We start from the raw sequence: 27,053 nt of genomic DNA on the forward strand, positions 1-27,053 counted from the left end.
GGGGGGGGGGGGGTGAGGGGGTAACATGATTCATGAGTGATCGATTAGTTCATTGGAGCTTAAATGACTAGTGAGGCAAACAAAGAAAAACAAATTAAAGCTTGAGTCACTTTGGTGCGAGTCAATTTGAATGGAAAAGATAAAAAACAGGAAGGCGCAGTGATTCCAAGGGGGACTGTCTGGATCAACCTCCTACATGTGTGCTAACACGCTATTTACATGAACATAGCATATTAAGCCAGTGTGGCACAGGATTAGTGATTATTTGATTGTAGCTACACTGTAAATATGGCTTGAGTTTGCAAAATCGTTAATTAGTCTGTTTCACAGCATTTTTTGTTATAGTCCGTAGAGCACACTCAAAACACAGAATGTAATGACACTTCAGGTAGACAGCATCGGATGGAGTTTTGCACAAATGTCGAGTATTAGAAAAAACCAAACAGAAACAAAAACACAGAATGAGATGCACACAAAAAGTCGTTCGATTTCACAGTTGTGGTTCTAGTGGCTGAAGGAATGTGGCTCAGATGTGTTTGTGTGCCTGTGTAGTTGTTTTGTGAGGAAGCCATATGACTGTGTGAGACAGCCATCCCTGAGAAGAACAGGTGACTGTGGGTTAAAAGGTCAACGTGGGGTATATGTGCAGCAGGTCTCGTGTGTGTGTGTTAAATCTATAGCAATAAAAGTGTTATAGGGGATGCACAGCACTAGAGCTTGCTAAGGTTTGTGGGAGGTGGAGGTGGGGCTGAACACCAGTTGGTCACGCTGGTGGAGCAGGCGTGTTGGTGAACGAGCGCGGAGCGGGGCCAGCAGGGGGGACGCCATGAGCGGCGATCCCTCAAGGCTCTGAGCGATGTAGTTCCGCAGCGAGTTCTTTACCTCCGCCGGCTTGCCCACGGCCACGATGATCAGCTTGCCGTCCTCCAGTCCCACCAGCACATGGCTCTGCTCCTTGGTGGCTGAGACGCAGCACACTGGCACCCTCATGGCCATGGGCTCTGCGCACAGAGACAGGCTGTGGAGGAGAAACAAGCTCGAGGTTAATATCTGTAACCTTTCCATGCATGTAGGACGCGCAGCTGCCAGCGAGCAATTTTTATTTGAGACTGTGTCGCTCGTTATGCTCCGAAACAGCTAAAATGCTAGAGCACAAAGGCCTCTACTCTTCAAAGCTTTCGATGAAAGGCTTTATAAAACAGAACAACTGGTGGAAGAGCCAAATACCAACAGCTAATGTTGATTCAAAATCACCAATATTGTTTACCTGTAGAGGTCACGGATGGACAGGTATCCCTGCTCGCTGCCGATGACTACATACTCCCCAGAAACACACATGTCTGTCACCTGCTCCATCAGAGGCTCGCTGCAGAGGTGCTTCCCATTTACAGAGTACAGGTGGAGGGCATTTTTATCCTGGCAAGAGGGGGGAACAGAAGAACATTTAAAACTTTAACTGCAGTCAAAGGAGTTTATATATCTGAATTCAGATTTAATCTAAAAGAAGTCTGACTATAAACCAACATACAAGCACATATGCCCTTGAAACGCTGCATTTCTCACGCTCCCCTCTTCTCACCTGTGCACATACATTGCCCAGTTATCAATGTGATCTTTAAGTGTCTGCTGGTCAGATTAGGTCTGTTCCATGGTGGCTTGTTCTGCGTTTCACGTGCACTGTATTGTAATTATTAGTTTATATTTATTTAAATGTAGAGGTCTGAGTCAGCTTATAGCTTTTTGGCCTCCTCTGACTGTCAGAGACAAGGATCTGGTCACCGTGGATAACAAAACCAAAAAAACCAGACACGTAGAGATGTGCAGTGAGTCCTACCCACCTTTTAGATTGTGTGTTAGCCTAAAAACTTAAAATGTGCACACACCTTGAGTGTTGCTTTGCCCTCCAGACAGGTATGAACCAGCATGTGACCCTCCCAGGACACAGCCAGGTGGAGGATAGAGAGCGGCAGTGAGCTGTCGCACGGTGGACGCAAGCAGCGCATGTACTGACCCCGGCGCACAGTGTGCATGATCACCGTCCCGTCCTGTTGAACGGAGCACAAAGCTCAAAGTAATGCACGTGTTTAGTTGGGGGGGGGGGGGGGCTTCAAACCTTTCAGGTCTGCCCGTCTTCAAAGACTCACAATTCCAGCACTAAACCCTTTTCCAGCGCATTGACTCAGCATGTGATTAGAATAGCTTTTCACACATTCTCATGGTGGTATTATAATTTAAATGACCAGACAGGATGAGATGAAAAGCAGCTGCAGGCCCTCAGCAGCAGTCAGGCGTGTAGACTTACCCGTGCTCCAGATACAGCCATGTCCAGCTCTGTGCTGATACTGACGCTCACCACCTCGTCCGTGTGTCCGTACAGCACCTGAATAGGTTTGGGATGGAGACCAACAGGAGCTCCACCCTGGTATAAAGACAAGTCCACAATCAAACCAAAAGAGGTGATGCAAGCCCTCTAAGTCTCTATTTAGCTGTTAAAATATGTGCATACACTTCAATAAAGCTCTTATTCATAAATCTACAATAACTCGCTGACCCAGAAATGATTGATGCCTACTTACTTTGTTAATATTGCAACAAAAGGAACTTTTTCGAGTGAATGCGGAAACATGGAGGAATTAAATTTTTAATCAGCATTTTCTGTTAAAAAGTGAAATCATGGAATTGTTTTCATTCTTAGGTTCAAACTGGAATTAAAACTAAATCCAACTTTGACAAGAAGTCACAAACACTTTCTAGTTCCTAGCTCCTTATTAGGATTTATTTTTGCACTTTTAGTTTCTTTTTTCTGCACATACTGTGTACATTTTATTCTGTACATATGGTATTTATTTACTGTGCTTGACTTGCTTTTTCCACCGATGTGGGAAAGTACTCGATTTCTGTTGTAGGATTATAACACGCATGACTGTGCAATGACAATTCAGAGTAATAACGTGTTGTAAGTGTGTTTCTGTGCGAACCTGCTGCAGAACCTGCCACACCATGCAGGTTGTGTCTCTGGAGCCAGAGATCAGATGGATGCCACAGTGGTCTGTTGACAAGCAGGTCACGATGTCTGAAGGAGAGATGAGAAAAAAAAAGCACAGGTTAAAACAAAAATTTTAAAAAAAAACACATACAGCAATACACCTGACCAGTGGTTGTTTCTTTTTGGGTTGATAATTACTTTTTCAGGTTTTTTACCATCTTGCTATCTAGAACAACTCAGAAGCTCTCAATTTAGAAGCTATCCAATCACATGCCTGCTCCTCGACCTTACAAACCTAACCTAGTGAGGGCAGGACTGAGTTTGTTATCATAGTTTTCAATGTGGTGCAAGTAAAGACTTTTCCTTCTTTACCCATGTGCCGAATGTGCTGTCCTACAGTCTTTCCCTTAACCAGTGAAGTGACCCGCAGGCTGTTGTCCCAGTGCCCACCACTGAAGAGCAACTTTCCATCATGGGAGACCACAAACAATCCAGCGGTTACCTCCACGCCGGGGGCAAAGGGTCCTGAAAGGAAGCGCTGGGTTCTGTGAGGAGATGATGACAAGAAGACAGAGATCACGCTACAGGCAGAATATCCATCCATCTAGATATAAAGGGCATTACTTGATTTGCTCACTGCCTGCTGTTGTATGGTGTTGCACCAATTACAGGTAAAGAAAAATGCAGATGTTACATTCTAATAAAATATGTATTTCATGTTATATTACCAACATTTAGTTGTTTGTTATTATACTTAAGAGTCCTGTACAAGCTGATGAAACTGGGCTAAATTATTAGATTATAAAATATATATACAATAATTTATATTACATAAAATAAATCTGCTTGTGTCTCTTATAGTTAGGTTATGGCTCGTACTATTACACATGAACCTGTCCTCCTAGTTTGTTCTTTTATTCATTGTTTATGGGAAGTACTTTGAAATGCTGGTTTTGAAAAGTATACACAAATAAACTCCATTATTATTATTATTATTATTATTATTATTATTATTATTATCATTATTATTATTAGTGTTATACACCCTGCTGATCCATGGATAACTGCACAGTAACCACCATGCCCACTGCCTTGCAGGACATGCAAATCCATTCTAAATGAATTGAGCACCAGAGTCAAACCCAGTAAAAGTGCTTTATAGTATAAACAGACATGCTGACTTTTGATGATATGATATGCATATGATGATGGTGCAGTGTCCTTACTTGGTGTTAGAAACTGTGGGGTCCTTAATGAAGGTGAAGTAGTTGGAGATGTTCTTGTTATAAGGCAGCCATCCGTGGGTCCCCACCAAGCAGTTCTGACTCACCGTTACCTGCAGACAGCATGAACACCACAAAGGCATCACTGCCACTGATCAGTCATTCCTCTTCACCTTCCCTTGATTCTTTTCTAAAACCAGAAAAGCCAAGTACAAAATCAAGGCTCACCATGGTGTCTGGGCTCCCCTGGGTGATGAAGGAATGTGACTGATTCTTTGGGACCACAACCTTAACCAGCGGCACATTGTCACTGATGCCCTTCATAAAAACACGGTAATACGTTTGGTCAAATTTTAGCTCACAGCATCGGACATGTTAGGAAAGAAACTGCACTATTTTATTTTATTTGAGCTAATACCTCAACAAAGAAGGACTTGAGGTCACTGAGGTGCTCAAACATGCTGAGAGGACACGAGTCCAACTGAGCTTTCCTTTTCTCCACTTCCTCCTGAGACAGGCGCACTGGATGGGGCTCCTAAACACACACGCACACAAACTCAAATATCAGACTGAGAACAGCAGATATTCACTAACAGATGCCAGAGTGAGTCTGCACCTTGAGTAACTGGCAGGGTGTCTGACCAAAGTTGCTGATCATGCCTTCCAGAGCCTTACGCTCCTTTTCATCAGTGATGGCGTCCAAGTCCACCGCCCCTGCAAACCCAGACCATCCTCTTAATACTAATAAATTACTGCACTTATAAACGCAACAGTCACGATGAGATGTGACAGCCTGATGGCTGCTGTGGATTCGTTACCCTCATATGTGCAGTAGTAGAAGACGTTGAGGGCTTCCACCGCTGCAGGGCCCCTCTGTTTGTAACCAAAGATCAGATCAATCCACTCATGGAGGTGGGCTGACACATACTCTGATTCCTGCAACAGAAAAAATGCGATTACAACCCAAACACTCCAAAGCAGATAGTGTCCATCTGCAGTTACAGGTTTTAGTCACAGGTAATCGAGTACTGTATCATTTCTTTCTTATACAAGAAACATATGTTTGATTTTTACCTGGAACTATTTGACTATTACTGCCTTCCTTCTGCATGCTTTCAAATGACTGATAGTTGTGTTAGATTTAAAATGTTGTGCTTCTAGGTGCATTATCACCATCTGTTTAATCTATATGATCTATTTAAAGCAGCTTTAAGAAGCATCACGATATGTCAGCTAACTCAACTATTGTCTGGAAACAGTCAGTCTGTGATGCATCCAGACTTGTACTGTGAGAGTCTCTGCTGTGGGAATGATCCCTAAGGAGTGACATCACGCAGCAGTGGCAGTAAAACTGCATCTCACCAGAGCTTTGCGGTGCTTGTAGATGAAGTCTTCAGGGGACTTGGCCCATTTGGGCAGAACAACATCATTTACTCTTTCCTTGGAGATCTGCAGGCGACCCAGATCAAATCCTGCAAGGACAACGAGAACAAAGCACGAGGATCTAATCGTATTTGTCTATGACAGCCACATAGAGCACAAAAATGACTACATTTAAACTGGTGGTAGCTGTAATATCTGAAAAGATTTCTGCATACATACACCAAAAAGTGAAATCTCACCATTTTGGTTTTCTAAGAACTCTGGGAAGTAGAAGAACTCAGGGATGAGCTCCTTCACGTCGTTGGGGTTGTCCATGAGGGTCTGCCATGTGGCTGGGATGGAGTGGAACTGACGGTCGGCACAGTCGAACCTGGTACAGTCAGGGTGGTACAGATTAACACTGCAGGCTTTCATGCTATGATTAGAGTCTACATCCATACAGATAAATGCACATAAACAAGAGGAAAGAGGATGGGAAAATAACTCATGTGTAATGAGACATTTACCGTCCACTCTGTAGCTGGATGTGCAGCGACGTGAAGGGCTCCACCCTGATCATGTAGTGCATCACGCCGGCAGCGTTAGAGTAGTGGGTGCCATAATGGAACCTGTCTATGGTTCCTGTTGGGTCTTCAAAACTTTCATACCTAACGGACACATTTAATGTGTTAATTAATGCTCTCAATGATCAAGATGCTCGTCAGAACATTTGGATGTTAATTCAGTACGAGAGTGAAACGTACTTTTCTCTAACCGCCTTTGCGTTGCGTTCATTAAGCACAGCGACTGGTTTTGACAGGTCCCTGAATACCCGAGGATCAGAAAGGTCCAGCTCCTCTGAGGTGTAGTCCGCTAGAATCCAGGGAAACTGAACAAACGGCCACAAATGATTCAGTCAGAATGGAAATGAAATGAACCAAGAAAGCAGGCTTATGGGTTTCACAGCTGTACAGTATTGTACTGAGTGATGAACGTACCACCGGGTACTGAGCCAGGTTATTGTACGTTCTGCCGGCAATCGTGTTGAGCTGCATCAAGTAGTCAAAGTTGGAAATCTCTCGGTTCACCCATTTCTGTGACAAAACCAAGACACAAATCCTGTGAGCTCATTCTACTCAATGTTACCCAAGAACCCTTTGTTCTCTGCAGACAGAGCTTGATGTTCTCTCATGTGAGAACATTCATATTTTTAAATGAAATAATATTTCAGTGATTTTTTCCTCAGTGGTAAAAGACACTGTTGGGCTTTGGTCTTTTAGAAGCTGCAGAGTTTGTGTAAGAAGGCTGATACTGTTACTGAGTCCTGACCTGTGTGAGTCCGGAGGCTTTGAGGAGCTCCTGAGGAGAGCGGGTTTCATATAGGTTGAGGGATCGCAGCAGTAACATGCGGCTGTAGACTTTGTTTCTGGCCTGTAATAAAAACACAGTGTTAGTATCCTACTTTTTCCTTTCACTAATTTACTTGCTGCTCATAGAAAATAACACTTGTGTGCCAGCACCTCTTTTTTAAAGTTGAGGAAATAGTTGGTTTGGTCAATTAGGAAGATTTCCAGAGCTGAGCGCCGCAGGTTATAACGTCTAAGGTGGACCTCTCGGATTTGCGACAGAGGCCATTTGAAGTCATGACCCACTCCTTTGGGGGGGAAAAATGACACATCGAGCATTAAGTCTGTTCTGTCTTTCTCTCTTTTTGGCCTCCACCTCTCTCTCTCTCTGTGCTCACCTTCCTCCTTCTCCTGGCTGCTATCATAGAAGTAGATGTGCTGTGTGGTGAGTTCCAGGCGGCCGGGAACCACGTCCACTATCGTCACCAGCTCACAATCCTCCCACAACACCAGCTTCTCCTTCTGGCCCGCCTCATCTGCTTCAACCCTGCAGGAACCAGAGTGGGATGTTGCTTAGAAAGCCTTTCAATAACTCAGCACATCTACACGTGAATATGTTCTGTTGATCGACAGTCATTATTTGGTGACTGACTGGTTGTTGGCAGCAACAGGGTCGTCCTCTGGCAGCTCCAGGATGTCATCTTCCAGGTCGCTAACTTTGACTTGCTTCACAGCCTCCAGCAGCAGAGACTCTGGGTTTAAACGCTGCTGATGGACACCTGAGTAAAGCAAGTGAGACGGGTGGAAATTAAAAACTGAGGCGGCAAATTAATATTACGCAGCACTGCTAAAAATCAGCTTCTGTGGTCTCCTGTCAAGGGCCATCAAATGACAAAACCATACTGGGTTAGCTCAGCTCTACAGATTTATGTACGCAATTTGTTTTTGGGGTTCCCATATAACCGTTCATATACTTTGTCTGGGCAAAAATGCAAATTGGAAGGATTTATTATAAGATTAAGCCCTAGAATAACAACATCAGTGTTTTTTACTCTTAGTTCCACAAATCTGTCAAAACACGTGGTGCTTAAACTAATCCATCATCTCTGAAGAGGAACTACTCAAAGGCAGACAAAGACCAAGATGATATCTGACATTATTCAGAGACGCTGTTTAAGAAGACAACATGGGCCCAGAGGAGGCTGAATAGGAAACTGCTGCCCTGCTCGTGTCCCCAAAAACAGCTGAGAAGCAAACCTCTGATGCTGCAGTGATGTATGTGCACAGCAAAGCTGCAGCTGTGTTGCTCTGGTGGGACTGAGCTGTTAATCCTATGCAAGCATGTATGTATGCACTACACTGGGACAAAGCTAAGGTTCAAAATAGCTTTAAAACACATGGATTTAAAAGATGGCTGCATAAGAGACCTGCTTCTAGAAGGACTCTGACTGGTTTCTCATATCTGTTTCTGTTAATCTGTTTATCGCAAGTAGGTTGGATGATTGTGCTCATGATATACTGTACACACACACACACACACACACACACACACACACACACACACACACACCCCCTATCGTTACATCCACCCACTGATGCCTCTGTTGAAGCAGAGCCTGCTGCCAAACAGAGACTCTAAAGTCAAAAATATTCAAGCCTTCATTTCTCTGCAGAGACAACTCAAGTGGCAGGAGCTCGTCTAAACAGAGAGAGAGATATTTCAGAGAGAAAGAGAAATGCTATCTCACCCAGGTTGTCTCTCAGAGCACTGGCCTCTCTGTGAGCATCAAAGTTGTAGTTACGGACCAGCTTCAGCCTCATGCGGGAGTAGTTTTCAGCACTCGATACCCTCCAGTGCATCTCATCCTGGTGCCTGTTAAAAATGTTACATAGGAGACTTTAAATACCTCCAAATCACACTTAAACTTAAACCAATCTAATTCTATTCTACTTATGCACTTATATTTTTTCCCCCTCATACCAGTGTCATTCTTTCCATTTCGTCTTTCTAACTAAACTGAGCCTGAAGCTCATATTGAGAGCATTTGTTTTACAGCAACAGGAACCATACTATGGAAGAACAAGAGTTGAAATCAGTACCTGTCAGCCCAGGGCCCTCTCTCACACACCAGACCCCGCCGCGCTGCCTTCCACTGCCTCAGGGTGGCGTTATTCTGGCTGTGCTGCTGCTTCAACATGCTGTTGTAGCGGAGGTTCTCCTGGCGGCCACGGCGTGAGAAAGGCTCCACAAATTGCTCCTGAGAGACAGTAGAAATTTGATTTATTTGTTTTTTGTTTTTTTTTGTTTTTTTTTTTTTACAAAGAGGAGCTCTCTGAAGTCATCACCAATTCACGAACATGCCAGCTAACCTGGAAGCGGATCTTGCTCTCTCCTCTCTCCCGCTCTCTCTTATGCAGGCTGACCATGAAGGCCTCGTAGCACTCTTTCCAGTACAGAGCCATGGTCTCGTGGCCCTGACTGAACATCTCGATTTCATACTGCTTCATGTACGGAATAATCTGAAGACAGACAAAAGACGGGCAAAATGAGTAACTCTTTCATTTTTGTCCTGAAGCAACAACAGCACTATATTCTAATCTCCTACATATTTATCGAGGTAGACACGCCATTCGGGTGAGTTGCAGTAAAGCTTGAAGTCGTCGAAGAAGGAGGGGCTCCCGTTGGTGTCGGGCAGCTGAGGCAGGTGCAGCTCCATGTAGAGGAGGCGGTGAACTTTGGAGAGCAGCGTTCGCAGCAGTGGAACCAGGAAAGAGTACATCTCCTCGGTCTGCTCCTGGATGGAGCGCCGCAGAATTCCCTCCACCTTCCCTAGCAGGTAGCATGCCTCGTCCTGGCTGGAAATCTCCTTGGTCTGCAGGATGCCGTTAAGCTTGGCGGTGGCCATGGCACACACCTGGGACAAAGGTTATTTATTACTGTGTGTGCGCATGCGATGCAGTATGACGATGGAGCACTGAACAAAAAAGGTTCACCTCTGGGTCTTCCTGAGCCATGAAGCCCAGGAGCAGTCTCAGTCCAACCTGGGAGAGCTGGAACCACTGGGAGCCAGAGGAGTACCACACCATGAGGCTGTCCATCAACGTCACCGCCTCTTCCAGCACCTTCTCCGTCCACAGTGCTGGGTTGATGAGACCCTCTGCCTGCAGGAAGTCTTGTACCATGTGAAGCAGGCGAACTGCATTCTCGGTGTGCTGCGGTAGCGTAGCAGCTGAAGCCTCTCGGTTGTCGCTCACCGCCCACTCCAACATGCGCTCCATCAGACTAGAGGAGAAAGAGAGCGCACAGTGATCATTCAAGACTTTTTAAGCTTCGACTTTGCCCAGCACTGTTAAAACTCAAATAGAAGGCTGACCTGAGCTTGATTTGGTCAACAGGAAGGAGCAGCTCATTGGCAGTTCCCAGTTTGGTGAGAGCAGAGAAGACCTGACCACGCTCCAGCCACGCTGAATCATCGGAGCCCTCGACGCCTCGCCACATCACACAAAGGATGATCTCCAGCAACATGCTGCACAGCTCCTCTTCTGCACGCTAGGGGGCGACATTAGACCAAAGAAAGAGAGAGCTGTCATTAGATCAGGAGGGTCAAAGTCAGGTTTACTAAAGGCCACAGCGGAACTGACAATCACAACATGAGCCAGAGATATATGTGTAGTTTACTGACACGCTAAATGTCTTTAAAGATGAATATCCCCACATAAGCTTCCAGAATTTGCCTTCAGCAAAATGTATTAAGAACACAAAATTACAGTAGATTAGATTATTAAATAAAGTGCCTTTTATTCATCTAATGGAGAGTGTAACAGAACGTAATGTGAACAGGAATTAAGCAGCCTTAACGTTGTGCTCCGTACGTAAAAGAGTACTTTTTATTTTACCATTTAATGTTTTCAAGCTTTTCTCCAACCTTCCTACAGCTTCACTATGACCCTCCTTTGATGGCAGATTAATTAGATAGTTTCCAAATGTTATGCTGTTCAGAATAGACTGGAATTCACATAGATATATAAAGTATTTCAGCCATTAATTATATGTAAGGACTACTGGGCAATGAATTCTGGGTAAACTGAGTAGCGGTTTGTGAAACAGGCTTAAGATTAAGCAGCGACTCCTTTTCCATAAACCACTTTGAAAATGTCAAATTAGAGGTTCTAACTGACAGCATCCTGCCGTGGGAAGAGACAGGTTGTCTCTCTCTGCTCTTCCCTGCAGTGAGACACTGAAGTGATGGAAAAAAGCTTATTAGATAAAAGTCAGCGGTGGGCACCCTGAGGTGACAGTGACATTTCCCTCAGTGAGTCGGAAGCTCACGCTGTTTACTAGCATTAACATCAGAATACTGACTACCATATACCATCGGACTGCAGGTTGAGATCAGTTGTTTTGAAAACTTGCAAGTGATAATTGGATTCAATCGAATAATCAGATCCATGACTGATGGAAGGTTTTCATTTACAGTTTGCACTCAGATTCCACTGACTGACATCACTACTGCATGTTTACCTTAGAGACCATCTGTTGGCATTTACGTCATTACTATTCCTCTGCAGGAACAGACGCTTCCTGCACCGTGACTCCAGTTCTTTAATTCTGTTTTAGAGAATTTTAGGAAGAGATGCAAGCAGCCACAGTTTGTGCTGTCACTCTGTACAAAGATGTAGATTTAAAAAGGGATACAGGGGACATGTCCCCCCAAAAATGTGCGCATTTGTGATTTTTGTGTTTTCTTCACCAGAATGAAGAAAATGCAACAAACAAAATGTACTGGACCAGACTGTGTGGCAAGACCCCCGGTTTAACATCTTCTCTTCCTGTACCTCAATATTTGAATGAATCCTAAAGCCGAGCCAACACTTTTAAAAAAAAGACAGAATAGACATAACAACAAATTAAATCTGGGCATATTAAAACTGTTACTCAGGCTGACCATTTGCTCCTTTATTACAATGAACACACACACACACACACACACACACACTGCGGTTAACAGTCACTAAAGCCGCTGAACACTAGCCCCTAAAAAGGGAACCATTTTCTCCTGATTGAGTAATGTTTGCTTAAGATTTTGGAGCCTTAAAATTAAAACACAACAACTCTGAGCCAGTTTAAAAGTCTCTTATGTCTTTAATAGACGCCAATAGGCTTGATGCTGAATGCAGAGACTGTAGGAATATCAATAAATAGTGAAAGATGGACTAATTGAGGACTTGTTGAAAATAACTATTTTTTTTATTCCTGGGCTCTGATATAGCAGCTTTGCAGGATCCCCAGTTTAATATTCCTTATTGATTTTTTTCTGGGGCTTGTTTTTTTTTTATTTGAAAAATAAGCAAAAGCATAACATGTTCAATTTAAATTAAGTGCAAAGCTGTGTAGAAGATTCGAAGGATCACCTCAACATTGTTGAAAGACTCCCCCAGCGAGATGTTGTCACTAAACAGGAAGCTGTCTTCAGTGAGGGAGGAAGTTGCGTCTCGATCCCCGGAGTTCCCTGGGAAAGGCTTCGAGGTTTCCAGTGGTGAGGGTGTGCTGGGCATGCTCCCAGGTGTCTGGCTGCCGCTCTCTCCACCCTCATATGCCTGCAGATGGGACAAATCCAGCATCAAGCCCCCTGATTTTCCCACCACCCAGGGCTTGACGTGGGGCTGCGGCTCAGTGGAGGCAGAGGAAGACGGCGTATCCAACAGCGAGATGACGTCGCCATTCTCCAGGCTGTCCACAGAGCGGGTATCACTTATGCTGATCCGGTCATCCTCCACCCGGTCCAAGCGCCCGGTGCTGCCTGCCCGTGCCCTCCTCTCCAACGGCAGCTCCAGACGGTTGCTACCGCCGCTGGTCCGGCTCAGCTCCAGGCTGCAGGTGCTGACAGTATCTGAGCTACGCAGCGCCAAGGACCCTTCGCCCCTTAAGTACAGCCGCATGAGGGTGTCCTGCCAACACTGCTGCTTTGAGATCTGAGCAGCAGCATCCTGTTGGGACTGAAGCAGCTGGTACACCTAAAGAGGAGGTAGTAGATTCAACTTTGAAGATGACAAAAAACAAAACAAAAATCTTCAAAGGCAAACTGTAACTGTAAGTTACAGATAGAAAGAACTTGAATTAAGGCTTTTAAACATCACCTCACTGGTATTACCTCACTAAACACTTACCTGACTGCAACTTTATGATTACAATCAGTAGAGTCCAGAGCTATTGAGGAATTATGTTCCTTTGTGAATTATGACCCCATCACAGTTAAAAAAGGAGGATAACGCAGCAAGCGAGCAAGCGCTTGGGGACAGGGGGAAGGAAAAAACTCCCTTTGAATAGGAAGAAACTTGAGCAGAACCAGTCTCGGGGTCAAGCCAGAATTAACTCCCCTAAGTGACAAGGGTGTCTGCATTTTGGCCCATCTAGACGGTTACACTCCTGCTTGGTGCTCCAGAGAACCCAGGTTCTCTAGGGAACATTCAAAAAGCTTTCCTCTGACTGGAAACACACTCACTTTCCAGTTTGAACGCAGTTTGAACAACTGTAAAGTTTTTGGCCATGTCATGGTATTTATGATTAATGTAGTGCCACTCTGACTGTTAAGGCTAAGAGCATTATGTCTATAACTTCCTTCTGTTCCCTGAAAGAGAGAAATGAGATACAACACCAGGTTCCCCTGCAGCACACTTGGGCTCGGTGAATGGTTAGGGGCAACCATGATGACAGGCTGTGCAGGCAGGCCCATGCATATGTCAGCACAGGTCACACAGACCGTGATATTGCATACAATATATATTGTATGTCGTTCCTTTCCTTCAGGGAACAGAACATATAGACATAACAGTGTTTTTATTAATGTATTGTCAGTTAAGAAGGTGAGTTGTCTCAAAGCGCTTAAATTTTCAGGTAAAGACGCTACAGTATAACAGAGCGCCCCAACGATCAGATGATTCCCAGAATACAAGCACTTGGTGGCAGTGGGGAGGAAGAACTCCCTTTTAACAGGAAGAAACCTCCAGCAGAACCAGACTCAGGGAGGTGCAGCCATCTTCTGCAACTGGTCAGAGGGTTAAGGGAAAGAGAAGAGAGAAGCAAAGAGAGAACACGAACCGGAAACAAACGAGACAAAACACAAAACTACGAGAGAGTAGACAAAAGTTAATAGTGGCATATAAATGCACACTGAAGGCTTTTCAGGGAACTTAAGACAACCTGATAATAAAATGTTTCAATAGTCCAGGCTGGAAGTCACAAATGCATGCACTTAGATTTTGCAGATGAAAGAAGGCAACGTTCGAGATTTGTTTAATGTGTGTAGTTGCTATACAGAGATCATATACCATGTTTTATCACTGCCTGCAACAGCAGGGCAACTCTCAGCTGTTCATATGTTAGTGATCTACTAATGTTCAATAATTATTTTAGACTAAATCATTCATCACTGTATTCTCTCTGCTGATGTTTTCACATGGATGTGAGTATAATGCACTGATCTAAATGTGTGGAGGAGGTGAAAATAGTGGCAGTGAGTGCTGGAATTTTCCAGGCTTAAGCTGAGGCTTAAGCCTGGAAAATAGTGGCAGTGAGTGCTGGAATTTTCCAGGCTTAAGCTGAGGCTTAAGCTGATAACTTTTATTATCACTTCAAGAAATAAAAAGGAAATAACGTATGAAGAGAAACAGAAAAAGGAAACAGAAAATATTGTGCAAAGGATTAGATACTGTGCATTGATTGCAGGAGTCATTTCCTGTGTGCTAATTTGCTAATAAATATGATGAATGGTGTGAGTGCAGCAGGTTTAAGTGCAGGTGTTCCCTCACCCTCTTGCAGACGATGAGTCGCACGCTGGGTCCGGCCCGGTGAGTCAGCTGGACCAAAGCCATCAGGTCCTTGTAGTTTACCACTTGATCTGCAGATTGTAGACACATATGCTTTTACATTGAATCCAAGTATATTCAGTAATGGTTGGTTCATTGAAGTACTAATGTGTTATTTCCCCTCAGTGACCGAAATGTACAGCCTGTACCCCACCAATCTGTCCAAAGTAATCTTTACCTGTCTCCATATAAATGCTTTTTGCCTTTAGCACCAGTGTGTTATCAGCGTAAAAGTATAATCCACAGTGCTTTTGTTTTTAAAGAATAACCAAGTTATGCATTATGCCAATCCTTTATGTTCCTGTATGTGTACTTGTTTTCTTACTAAAGAAAAAAAAAAAAAAGCACAAATTTTTAAAATGCACTAAAGCAAGCTCTGACCTGTATGGAGGACTTGGTTAAGGAGACAGCGGATCAGGGTGGGAGTGATGTGAAGTTCAGAGAAGAGCAGTGACAGACCGGAGTAACCCGCCTCCCTCAGCCGCAGTCGCTGCTTATTTTTCTCATAGACCCGGTCGCAGCGCAACATTCGCTCAAACAACTGCAAGAAGCGGAAGAGAATCACACAAATCAATGATTCTGAACATTTTTTAAAGTAACTGTGCTGTAACGGATGTAGGATATTCCTCTTCGGTAGTACTGGTGAATTCTCAGAATGTCACATTAACAAGCACGGCGGCTACATGCACAAACAGCATGTACACGCAAAAATGTGCATGAGTGTTTTCCAAGACAAAACAGAGCACAGGATCAGATCAGGAAGGCCAAGGCTAAAGTAAACCTCACAAACCTGGCAGATCACTGATATCAGTGCTAGCATGCATCAGCTGATGTCTGACACTGATATTAGTTTATCTTTATATATAAGATCCATTTCTCACCTTATTATTTAATATAAAACAGCAAATTTCAAAGTTTGCCTTTCTTATCACCATGATGCATTATTTCTATTTAGAAACACCTAACTATATTAAGTTACAATCAACACTGATGACTGTGGATCTATGCTAAGACACTGAGATGGCTTTAATGAGGCTTCTGTCACCTACCTTAAAGACAAGTTCTCGGAGTCGATCTGAGTGTTTGTTATTGAGGAGGAGAGCATAGCAGGAGTCGGCCGCCGCGGGCTCAAAGAGGAGCAGGAAGAGCTGGTCTTTGGCTGGGCTGCTCTGCAGAAGGCTCAGCAACAACTCCAGCAGAGCACACAGCTGCAAAACAAACGACCACAGTTCACCCATCACATCTTCCAGTAAAGACTTTGTACTATACTTTCAATTTTCATATCATCTGCTGGTTTAGATACGTTTCATTTCTGCTTTAAGTGAACCTTTGCTGTTTCACATTGGTAGCAAAGCTATCTGCTATAAACTATACTACAAACCGTACATACCCAACAACACTTTTTAAGCCTGCTTTTAGCTGGGTTTTGATTTCACTGAGGACTATCTTTAGATATACTCTTTAAAAAAATCTAAATGTTCACAGAAAAAATTAATTAAGTGCGACATAAATAAGAAAGTGAGGGAGCAGATGCCTGGATTATCTGATTATGTTGACCATATGCTCACAGGAGGTGATGTAACCTTCCATATACAGCTTTTTAAGTTTTCTTAAATGAAGTGGGACTCAAAAATTGGGGGAGAGGAGGTGGTTTGACGAGAACGGTAAATGGAAATCACCAAGCTGTTGACAGTAAACAAGTCCAGTGAAAGGGTTATCTGCCGAGAGTCATAAAGGAAAACGGTTAATGTCAGTGTCAGCTAACAGCTGCTGATGGGTAATGCTGACTGAGAGGAAAATGTTTAAAAATAATGCAGAGAGAAAGAGAGAGGCCGGCAGAACAGCTGCCAGGTGGGAAACGAACATAGAGCTTCCTGTGCAGGCATCCCTGCACTTTGGTCTCATTGGGAAACACCAAATCCTGCAGTGGAAGCTCCTCTCATTTCACACTGAAATCCTATAAATGGCACATTGTTGGGATTATCCAGTTTCACAATTTATAGGTCACCTGGCAAGCAGACGCTAATAATAACATGACCTACTCCAAATTTCTTAAGATGCTGACCTGATATATTTCAGTCTTTATGATCCAACAAAACTGCTGACTGGCTCACTGTAAGGCTGAGAAAGGATTAACCTTCTGTTCTTGGTGGATGCAGTACTCCCACAGTGAGGTTTCCATATTTTTGGGGGTGGGGTGGGGTATTGGTTTTTCCTGAGGACAATCCTATTAAGCTGAATGATTTAGTACAGCAAAACAACCAGGCAGAGGAAAAGAAGCAATTTCCTTAAAAAAAAACAAACAATAATAATAATAATATTTTGAGATTTCAGGGAAGCAGTTCCTCTCTGCTTCCTCTGATGTTTCTCAGGTTTATGCTAAAACTGGACCTCAACTATAAAATCCTAAATCTAACCTGATCTTCGTCTCCAATGGCAGCGACGTATCCCAGAATGCTCTGCATCTCCTCCTGCGACATGCCCTTACTAATATAGTACTTGATGAGGCTGCACAGAGATGCGCGGATGGTCCGAACGTCATCCTCGCTCAAGTCACTGTCTTTGTTAGTGTTCTTCCTAAAATATGGAAGAAATGACAATCAGTTCAAAGCCTGGCAAACAGATCCCCACCCACCCCACACTGGAGTCTTACCCATAATAGAGGCGTATGGTGTCCACCAGAAACTGAACTCCATATTTCTTCCGGAACTGCTTCCTGTTGTCTTTGATGACAGTGGACATGTACTGGATATGACCTGCATTACAAATAAAGAGCACAAGATCTGTCTCATTAAGGAGCATAAACTCTGAAGACCCACTGTTTTACATCTTTAATGCATTTTCATCAGTGTTTAACTTTCACATAAGATCTTATTTCACTGGACACTGCTGATATCATCTGTTGCTATGAGTATCAAATCTCAAACATTTTATGAGACTCAAAATATGAGTTCTGCAGAAGACAAAAAACAACCAAACAAAAATAAACAAACATATACTTTACAATTTCAACTCTAATCTGAAAGGAATATGACTGACAATTCTGTCAGAGCTTCTTTAGTCAAAACAGCTAGACCAATGAAGGCTAAACTACTGAAGATAAAGTGTGAAGCTTGTGTTCCCGATGCAAATATTGAAAGCCAAAAGGCAGACAGCAGCAGTAAGGCTACCAGACAATAATGAAGCAAAGAAAAATATATATATTTGTGTCTGCCAATACAAGTAAAGTCTGTGCATGGAAAAATGTATTGATTAAGCCAAAAATGGTATGAAATGGAAAGTCTAGGGTTGAGGTGTGTTGCAAAGTAGCTTGCAGAGGAAGCAGCAACTGCATGCAAGTTAAAGTTAAAGTTCCTTAAATAGGAAGAATATGACATGCAATAGCTGAACAATCAGCTCATGTGCCTGGATTGTTAGCTGAGCTTGGCTCTGCTTCCTTGGTCTGGCTCAGAGTTACAGGACATGAACAGCGCATGAATCAAATGTAGAGTAGCTGCGTTTGTGACCCTGGTATTAAATACCTTGTTGTGTAGATGAGAAACTGTAAAATCATGTGTATTGAAACAATTATCAAAGGCACACAAATACAAACGTATAGATCTAACCTATGCGTAGCGGGAAGTCCCCTTTGTTCCAGATGTTGAAATTGAACAGCAGATGAGTGTGAAGCTGCTGCAGCAGAGCTTGATTCTTCTCATATGTCACTTGTTCTATCAGGAGCTGCACAGCAACCAGCACGCTGACGCCAACATGCCCAGCTGGCAGCTAAACACACACAAACATAACTATTAACTCAAACACAAACATGTTCAGACACCCATGAAAAATGATGACACGCAGAGGAAACACAGTACAGTTGACTACATGTATGATATGAAAATGCACCTTTTAAGAAACAAAGAAAAGCTTGTTATCAGGTCACTATAAAACCATGTGACACCCATAACTCAGTACCCATAAACAGATAAGGGAAGAAGTAAGCATATTAGTGGATTATTTGGATACCATTTAAAGGGTGTGGTTACATCGCCTAGAGCAACTGTTACCACATCTAAGACACTTTCATTTTATCTCGGTCTCTGTGGAGGCTTTTATTTTCCATTGGTGTAAATGCTGACTCAGTCTCCTCGCTAAGTAAATAAATAGAGAGGGACTTGCACATGACAAAAGACTGAGGAGGAAAAGGAGGGTTTGGACTGGAGAGCTGAAGATTAAAGAACCAGCACACGAAGGGGTAAACAAAAGGACAAAAACACAGACAAGGAACAAACACAGATGAAGCGACAGACAGGGACAAAAAGAATCGGAGGTGAAATAATTATAAAGAATACGTGGTCCTTTGTATTAGAAATCAAATGATGTCAGCCAGACAGTCTGAATTCCTCAGCTGTAAGCTCTTAGAGTCAAACTAATCCATACTGAATAGGATGAAAAACAAAAGAGGCTCATGGTCACTGGGCACAGCCTAGTTTAATTAATGTACTGCCTGAAATAAAATCTAATGGATGCTTTGCACCAAAAATACTATTAAAACATCCCTCTATACTAAAGGGAATGCTGACAGGATATGCTCAAACCTAACATAAGATGAAATGCATTTACTTTCACCAAAATCAGAAAATTTGACATTCTTTAAAGGGAGGCTATTCTGCTCATTTCAAGCTCCATATGTTTGTTTGTTTGTTTTTTTTATCTTTGGATGTTTTCTTGGACAAGAGATTCTAAATATTCCTTATTTATCTGGACCTTGGTCCAGCCCACCTGATTGGCTGCCCCTCATAAACAGGACGTTTAAACTGCAGGTGGGTGGAGCTTCTGTGCTCACTGACAGACATGCGTGCCTGAGATGACCATATTAGGCATATCCTCTCTCTGACATCACACAGAGCCAAGTGTAGAAAAAACAAAACAAAACTGTAAATACAGAAAGTCACAATTTGCAGAATGAACTTGGTTTTATATTTAATTGTAAATATGTATCCACCCAAATTAGCCATATGCAAAATCATGCTTAAACCAAGACCTTCTGTAGCAGGGCTCCCAGTGTCCCGACGCCATGTAAGTACAGCAGATTCTCCTGGTTGATTGGGTGTCTCTGCAGAAAATGCTTCAGCACCAACAGGAATGTGGCTACCAGATTCTTCTCCAGGCGGGCCTCTGAGGTAGAAAATGTATCTCAGTTTATTTCCTTATTCTGCCCATTAACACAATTGTTTGTTTCATGACAAGGATTTGACAGTTGTATCAGAACAGACCTGAAGACCTGTTAGATGGGAGAATGACCCAATCGCCATCGGCTGGTGTGGTCACATCTGGGGTGATGAAATCAGATCCAGCTGTGGGATCATTCATCTGCTGATCAGGAGTCACGAAAGCCAACTGCTCCAGGATTGGGAAGAGAATTGGCAGGCCACCCACACAGTTGATCATGTCCTGCCAAAGATCAATATTATAGAGCTTAGTAGGGGGACGTGTGGTGCTCAGAATTGAAAAAGAAAGCTGAAAATTCAGCACCACTAAAGATGGTGGTTGTCCAACCCCTGCCTTCCCCCTAGTGGTCAATATAAAAACTACAGATTTAAGGCACTTTACTTTTCATACCCAAAGCTTTTTTTGTTCTCTAGAACAGCGGTCCCTAACCCCCGGGCCTCGGACCGGTACCGGTCCGTGAGTCGTTTGGTACCGGGCCGCGAGAGTTGAGGCTCAGGTGTGAAATGTATAGTTTTCAGGGTTTTTATTGGTTTTCAGCGTTATTTTGTTATTGTTTTTATCGTTAACTCTGTTTTCCTGGGTCTTTTCACGTGTGTTATGAATAAATCTTATTTTTTTCGGTACCGGTACTAGTTTTATTTTGTTGTGTTTATCCGCGACACCTTAAAGGCCGGTCCGTGAAAATATTGTCGGGCATAAACCGGTCCGTGGCGCAAAAAAGGTTGGGGACCGCTGCTCTAGAACACAGATTTGGATGATTAAATTTATTCAAGTGCTCTGTTGGGATATGTCAGAGACTGATGTCAGCATTGTGGACTGAGCCAAAGTCATAATATCCTCAGGAAAGTCTGTGGACTAAAGCTTTTAAAACATTATTTTGGGACAAACTTACCAAACATTCTATATGATTTGACCAGTTTTCACACAAACTCCAGAACATGTAAGGAGAATCATTTCAGGCACTGTCCAAAGTTACCCTCCCACAGGCAGCACATCAAACACAGCCAACCAACCAATCACAGCACTTTAAAGACCAAGCCACATTTTACATTGATTCAATTCTTCTTCTTTTTTTAAATAAACTTTAAGCATCAATGGCCTTGATTTCATTCTAAAAATAGCTGCTGAGAGGGAAGATGTGCTTCTAGAAGGACCTTCAGTTCATATTAAAATAGTGTGTATATTACATCCATGCAGTACAAGCACAAATACTCCACTGGCCATAAAACTTTTCCATGACAGCACGAGTTGCAGTTTCCGCCCACCTTGATATCCCAGTTAACGACTTTGTTCCCTGTCAGGCGTCCGTGGAGCATGTTTGGAGACAGGTCCAGGCAGATGGGGTTTCTGCAGGCCTGTTAACAAAAGGACTTTGTTTAGTTAGCAGGTAAAGTTTCAGCTAAACACAAACAAAAGGAAGTGATGTAACCCCGGAGAATCCCATCTGCTGCTACACACAGCTGATTCTAAGAAGGCGTGGCTGAGACAGTAATCACAGTAAGCACCTTGGGTGAGTAGTGCAGCAACAATTTGGCTGAAAGGTCCCCAAGCTCTGATTCTTGGGCTTTAAATGGAGAGATGCAGTTTGGACCTGTGCAGAAAAAACCTTAAGTTATAAAACTGATTCAAACCACATTCTTGTTCAATTCTTTTTTCTTTACATTTATTTTTAATTTTGCACCTCTTCCATAATTTCGCATCACTTACCAGCACTACAGATGGCTTTTATGTGGTTCTGCTGCAGTGGTTCATGAAACACCATGACACTTCCTAGCTGGCCCTGCAGGGACGTGGGGCTTCCCCACTCGCTATCCTGAGTGCCTGCTGAGATTAGCTTAGTCACAGACTCAGGCTTCCCTCCCAGGAGGCCTCCCCAGGTGTGAGGGGACAGGATGCCGCCCAGTGACGAGCGAGTGGTAGGGGTGGTGGCCGAAGAGAAGGGAGGGTCTGGGATCTGGGAGGGTGGAGGAGTAGTGGTGCGCTGGCCTGCTGAGCCGATGCAACAGGAGGTGAACGGCTGCAGGAAGAGTAAAGCAGAAGAATGTGGGAAACAAAGAAAGAATATAAGACAGCAAAAATATTTTAGAAACTGTAAAATTTAGGTGTTGTGACAGATAAGCTGATTGGTTCATAATAATAATAATAATAATAATAATAATGATGGAGGTTCAGGTCTCACCTCTGTCATGGTCGGGTACTTGAGGGGGGCAGAAAGTTTCTGCTGTCCGTCCACATAAATGTAGACAAGACTCTGTCCAAATGGCCTCTTTCCAGGCACATGCACCACACTGATGCTGTGCTGTGGACAGAAATTCAAACACCTCCGTTAGGCGTCAACTTCCTAAACTACAACTCCACAAGAGGTCCAAATGAAGTATTCATCTAAATAAATACTCTACACATATAATCTTTGTGTAGCTGGATTTATTAACTCAAGGAACAGTCAAGGGTGTTACACATCTTTCTGATTCATCTCTGATAAATACTGATGTATTCATGTGCTCTGGAGACGCATTTTTCAGTGGTACTACCCTTTCAGCAAAGAAATGACATCATTAAATCTGACTCACCCAGAGAGAGTCACAGAAGCAGTAATCAGGCAGCATGACTGTGACATACTCCTTCTTTGTGCATACAGCAACAACCAGCACACCTGCTGAGCTGATAAAGGCCTCAAAACCTGTTCCTCCTGGAGTAAAAAAGCTGTAGAGAATCAAAGAAAAATATTTGAAATATTTTGAGTGTTTAACATGCATAGCTTTTTACTGAAATTGTTGCTATAGGTTACACTGGTTACACTGAGGTTACTACTTCAGGTACGAAGGGACTGGATTCCCTTTTTTCCTGGTAAAAACAGCGTTTCCCTTCTCAATGCAGCTTTGTTTATTTTAACTATTTAATGCAGAATAATCCAATATGCTTTGAAAGATTGAGTGCTAATTATAGAATTACAGATTACAGATAAGTTTTTACCAGATTACTGCCTACCATTGTCAAAAGCCTTTGATTTACAAAGGTTAACATTATATGTAAAATTTAAGATTATAAACAGACTCATCAGGACCTTCAACACTGATTTAAATATGAAATGTGTTCCCAGTTATTCCTGCCTATATTTATGTCTTTTCTTCTGACCTGTACAGCTGTTTTCTCTTGTCTTTGCTGGATGGGCCCAGCTGGTCCTGGTCCAGTGACAACCAGGCGAGGAAGCTAAAGGCAGACCCTGGCCAGCGGTGCACTGTTGGAACTACGATGCCAGCCATGCTGGGCGATAGGTCAAAGTACTGCATGGCACTTTCCAAACCTTGCTTGCGCACCATGGCGAGGAGGGCTTTCAGAGCAGGACCTACGTATGGATGTGCTTGGCTGGACTCTGGAAGCCGAAGGAGACGCAAGAACTCCAACAGTTCCCTGGCACTCAAAGACTGGCACCCAAGTGAGCCCACTAGCCCCAAAAGGCTTTCAGCACAAGCTCTGTGTAGTCGCTCGTGGCGCTCCAGGGCAGCTAGTGCGCGCATGACCATGGCGGCGTTGACACAGGTAGCACGGGTCTGGCGGTTGAGGCAACTAAGGCGGCGGAGCCAATCGGCTGTGAAGAGCTGCAGTTCTGAAGAGTCCAGCTCTGGGAGCCACTGGACCAGCAGCAGCAATGGCTCCACATTACTGATGCCCAGGAGGCCCACTGAGGTGTGCTCACCCTCCACTGCCTGGATACACACACAGAACTCTAGTCACCAACCATTAACGATTTAGAAAATACAGCAATTAAACACTTTGGATTAACTATAGAAATTTGAAAGTCAGACAATAAAAGTCTTCATTCTTTGTCTCACCATATTCATCAGCTCTTTGAGGAGGTGTCGAGATGGCTGCCCGAGGGAGATAAGTACTTCGTACAAGTGATTGTACCCGATCCTCTCCTTAAAAACCTCCTGTACAAATCAAGAGAGCCACAAGGAATTTTGTAACAATTTGACTCCAACTAAACGTCTTTGTAATGTTTCAGAAACATTTCAGGACGTTACAAGTTTTATTCACTTAGCATTAAATGAAAGTCTCTTTAATGAAACAATATCGATTGTTCTATCATTTGTGTGGCATAGAACAGCACACCGACAAAGATATAAGTGTCTCCAGTCACTCAGTCTTCCCAGGATATATTAGGAGGCCACCAAGTCAAACCCTGCTGACTCCGCTGATAGCCAAATGGTTGTGTAGCAGGCTCTCATATACAAGGTGTGCTATTTAAGCTCTTTTAGCCCACAGTCGCTAGCAATCTCTAAAAATATAAAATTGCAAAATTAAAAGTAACAGACTACCAATAGTTTTACCTTTGCAGCTGGCGATTTGTGCATCACTGTTGTTAGGGCTTTGATGGTTGCTACGGCAAGGGAGTCCAACCGCCCTTGAAACACCTGAAAGAAAAAAACTAGTCTGTCCCCTGTTGCTAAAAAGTTGTTATTTTAGTAGGAAAAGTTGGTACTGACAGATTATTGCAACACTGAAGACCAACTTCTTTCAGGGCCTAAAAACAACATGCATCACTATAAAAAAAAAAAAAAGATAAGAAGTAAACTTTAGTCGATGCCTTGGAGTCTGATTCATTTTGTTTGTGTAAAAAGTGAGTAAAAATCACTGATGATGGTTAGAACCCTGCAGTAGGAGCTGGCATCAAGGCTTGTACTGCAGATGTTATAGTGAAGGTAAGACTTGTTCTTCTGCTCCAGGTAAAAAGCAATCCTTTTAATAGCATCGGGACATCAAGGTTTAGTTTAAAACAAAAAGAAACACCCACTTCCACACAGACAGTCAACCACAAAGAAGTACCTCACTGTTTTTCTTTCCACAGTTTCACACATTTAAAACAAAGCATGCAACCCATAAAACACAAGCCAAACCATGACACATTTAACACAGCTCCATCTCCATCCAGCTTTGTCCTGCTCATGCCCGACACATTCTGGGTCACTAAACCCATTATTTGATTGACATGAGAATGCTCTGCAGAGTCTCGGAGCAGCTGGAGAGGGACTGTGGCAAAAACAAAACACTTAGATCATCATCACAGAGTCCAGATTACCTCAAACCACTGAACTCTGTGAGAACACACACCAGGCCATTGTGATAGCATTCCAGTGGAGCCCTTAGTATACCAAAGAAAACCAGGACAATGCGTGAGAAGGTGGGAATAGGAGTGAAGAGGTGCTCAGGGGAGGGAGGAAATTGCTTTAACACACGAGGCATCGAAGTCACTCCACAGCAAGGCCACAAAAATCACATTGTTGAGTGATTGTTTATCACCTTAGCTCAGTTGAAGTTTTAAAACATCAGTTTTTGTCTCCCCATTTCATCGCATTTATATTTGTGCTCTAAATTGAGCGAACGTCTGCTTTTTGTCCCCTTTCCATTCTGTGTGAAGAGCGCTGACTGACAGCTGAAGTAAAAGAAGGACCAGGAAATATTAAAACTTAGTGAACTTAGTAAAGTTTTACTTTTCACTGTTCAGCTGGTATTTGTTGACTCACTAAAGTAGACCAAATCTTTCATCTCTGTAGGTGAGATAGGTTAACTTACCTGCTGCTACATGTTACTTTCTGTTCATGCTGGAAGCTGTTTTTCTTTATTGTTTGGCGAGACATCTTTTTGGTGCATTATCGGCACAAATTACGGATCCTGATCGAGCCTAACATTTATGAACCTTTCAAATTAATTATGGGAATGATTAATGGGAATGTACCTTTATATCTGTGTAAAAAGATTCTGTAGGCAAGAGAAAAGATTTTAGGTACCAGAAGCATTTTGGTTTGGGTTTGTAGTCTGCTTGTGGTTTTAGTTATATTGACCAATCACATTTGAGCAGGATCTGGTTTGCTGGTGAACAGTCCCTGTGCAGAGCAAAGGTAGGAATACATTTTCTGAATCTATGAGCTATCGCCTGATGATGCATTAGCTGCATTTGTAGTCACAAAGAATGATCAGCACCCTGACAGCAAGAGGATTCTCTGTTAATCATCTTTTGGTTGCTCCCTTTAGGGTTCGCCACAGTGAATCATCTGCCTCCATCTCACACTGTCCCCAGCATCCTCTCATCATATTCTGGCACCAAATAATATCTTTTCTCTAGATCCACAAATACACAGTGGACCTCTTTTTGACTTCCTGTATCAACCCTCTAAAACATTGTATATGTAGTGCTCTCTCGGCATGAAGCCACACTGCTGCTTGCTGATCGTCACTTCTGCTCTTAACCTAATTTCAACAACTGTTTCCCATTATTTGACTTATCAGCTTTATCCCTCTGTGGTTACTACATCACCCGTCATCACCCTTGTTCTTAAAAACTGCTGCCGGTACATGTTTTCTCCATTCCTCAAACCTTGTCTGACTGAAAGTGTTAAAAAGTCTCCTGGACATCTTTATACCTCCACAGGTATGTCATCTGGACCACCTTCATCCTTGTCACAGCTGTCCTCACTTCCTCTTTACCAATCCTCTGTACCTTCTGATTCACTAACTTACCTCCATCAGTCCTCCTCATTCTCATTTCCTTTATTCATCTGCCTGTTAAAGTACTCCTTCCATCTTCTCAACATACTCTCCATCTCTATCTTAAATCACCCTAACCTGCTGCACATCCTTTCTAGTTCAATCTCTCTGCCCAGCCAATTGATACAAGTCTTTTTCTCCTTCCTAAGTGTCCCGCCTCAGTACTACTTACTTCATCTCCCTTACTTTCCCACTTTTTCTGTGCTAACATCTACCTTTATTAAACTTTGCACCACAAAGTCTCCTTGTCCTCTTTCCTGTCATGTTGGCTTCAGCCAACAATAGCAAAGTTTCCAATGGCACTTTATTTGCAACCAGACCATGACCAGTCTGGAATGGAAATCTCATTCCTGATGATCTGCATGTTTGATTTGACAAAGACTTTATGGCAGATGTCATTCCTGACACAACCCTCCCCTTTTATTCTGGCTTGGGACTAGCAGTAGGAAAACATCGGCGTGTTCTCTATTGTGCTATTAATTCACAATCCAAGTAAAATCGTAATAATAGTAA

General features: G+C 43.1%; 1 protein-coding gene across 4 annotated transcripts in view; it reads right to left on the minus strand.

The window, feature by feature from the left end:
* The window catches only part of nbeal1 (neurobeachin-like 1), a 58,254-nt gene that overhangs the window by 2,766 nt on the left and 28,435 nt on the right, over positions 1-27,053 (minus strand). For 2 of the 4 annotated variants that reach the window (XM_084920587.1, XM_084920585.1), the window contains 43 exons: positions 24,326-24,409; positions 23,828-23,926; positions 23,130-23,701; positions 22,565-22,697; positions 22,174-22,293; positions 21,702-22,011; positions 21,500-21,585; positions 21,260-21,349; positions 20,039-20,216; positions 19,807-19,940; positions 18,389-18,548; positions 17,437-17,539; positions 17,201-17,360; positions 15,833-15,991; positions 15,165-15,324; positions 14,727-14,815; positions 12,330-12,932; positions 10,292-10,467; positions 9,912-10,200; positions 9,524-9,832; positions 9,288-9,437; positions 9,018-9,175; positions 8,666-8,790; positions 7,570-7,696; positions 7,316-7,464; positions 7,092-7,225; positions 6,901-7,002; positions 6,570-6,665; positions 6,336-6,460; positions 6,099-6,239; positions 5,832-5,962; positions 5,572-5,681; positions 5,028-5,145; positions 4,826-4,923; positions 4,628-4,744; positions 4,438-4,527; positions 4,213-4,322; positions 3,359-3,531; positions 2,979-3,073; positions 2,303-2,419; positions 1,884-2,045; positions 1,268-1,416; positions 883-1,018 (listed from right to left, as the gene is read on the minus strand). In XM_084920587.1, the coding sequence (XP_084776713.1) occupies positions 883-1,018; positions 1,268-1,416; positions 1,884-2,045; positions 2,303-2,419; positions 2,979-3,073; positions 3,359-3,531; positions 4,213-4,322; positions 4,438-4,527; positions 4,628-4,744; positions 4,826-4,923; positions 5,028-5,145; positions 5,572-5,681; positions 5,832-5,962; positions 6,099-6,239; positions 6,336-6,460; positions 6,570-6,665; positions 6,901-7,002; positions 7,092-7,225; positions 7,316-7,464; positions 7,570-7,696; positions 8,666-8,790; positions 9,018-9,175; positions 9,288-9,437; positions 9,524-9,832; positions 9,912-10,200; positions 10,292-10,467; positions 12,330-12,932; positions 14,727-14,815; positions 15,165-15,324; positions 15,833-15,991; positions 17,201-17,360; positions 17,437-17,539; positions 18,389-18,548; positions 19,807-19,940; positions 20,039-20,216; positions 21,260-21,349; positions 21,500-21,585; positions 21,702-22,011; positions 22,174-22,293; positions 22,565-22,697; positions 23,130-23,701; positions 23,828-23,926; positions 24,326-24,409 (6,927 nt within the window). Of the gene's footprint in view, positions 1-64; positions 1,019-1,267; positions 1,417-1,883; positions 2,046-2,302; positions 2,420-2,978; positions 3,074-3,358; positions 3,532-4,212; positions 4,323-4,437; positions 4,528-4,627; positions 4,745-4,825; positions 4,924-5,027; positions 5,146-5,571; positions 5,682-5,831; positions 5,963-6,098; positions 6,240-6,335; positions 6,461-6,569; positions 6,666-6,900; positions 7,003-7,091; positions 7,226-7,315; positions 7,465-7,569; positions 7,697-8,665; positions 8,791-9,017; positions 9,176-9,287; positions 9,438-9,523; positions 9,833-9,911; positions 10,201-10,291; positions 10,468-12,329; positions 12,933-14,726; positions 14,816-15,164; positions 15,325-15,832; positions 15,992-17,200; positions 17,361-17,436; positions 17,540-18,388; positions 18,549-19,806; positions 19,941-20,038; positions 20,217-21,259; positions 21,350-21,499; positions 21,586-21,701; positions 22,012-22,173; positions 22,294-22,564; positions 22,698-23,129; positions 23,702-23,827; positions 23,927-24,325; positions 24,410-27,053 lie in introns of those variants that run through there. The other 2 variants (XM_084920586.1, XM_084920584.1) reach the window with 1 other exon arrangement.

The sequence above is a fragment of the Perissodus microlepis genome, chromosome 23 (assembly GCF_051167445.1).
Source record: "Perissodus microlepis isolate ML-2025 ecotype Zambia chromosome 23, ASM5116744v1, whole genome shotgun sequence".
Lineage (NCBI taxonomy): Eukaryota > Metazoa > Chordata > Actinopteri > Cichliformes > Cichlidae > Perissodus > Perissodus microlepis.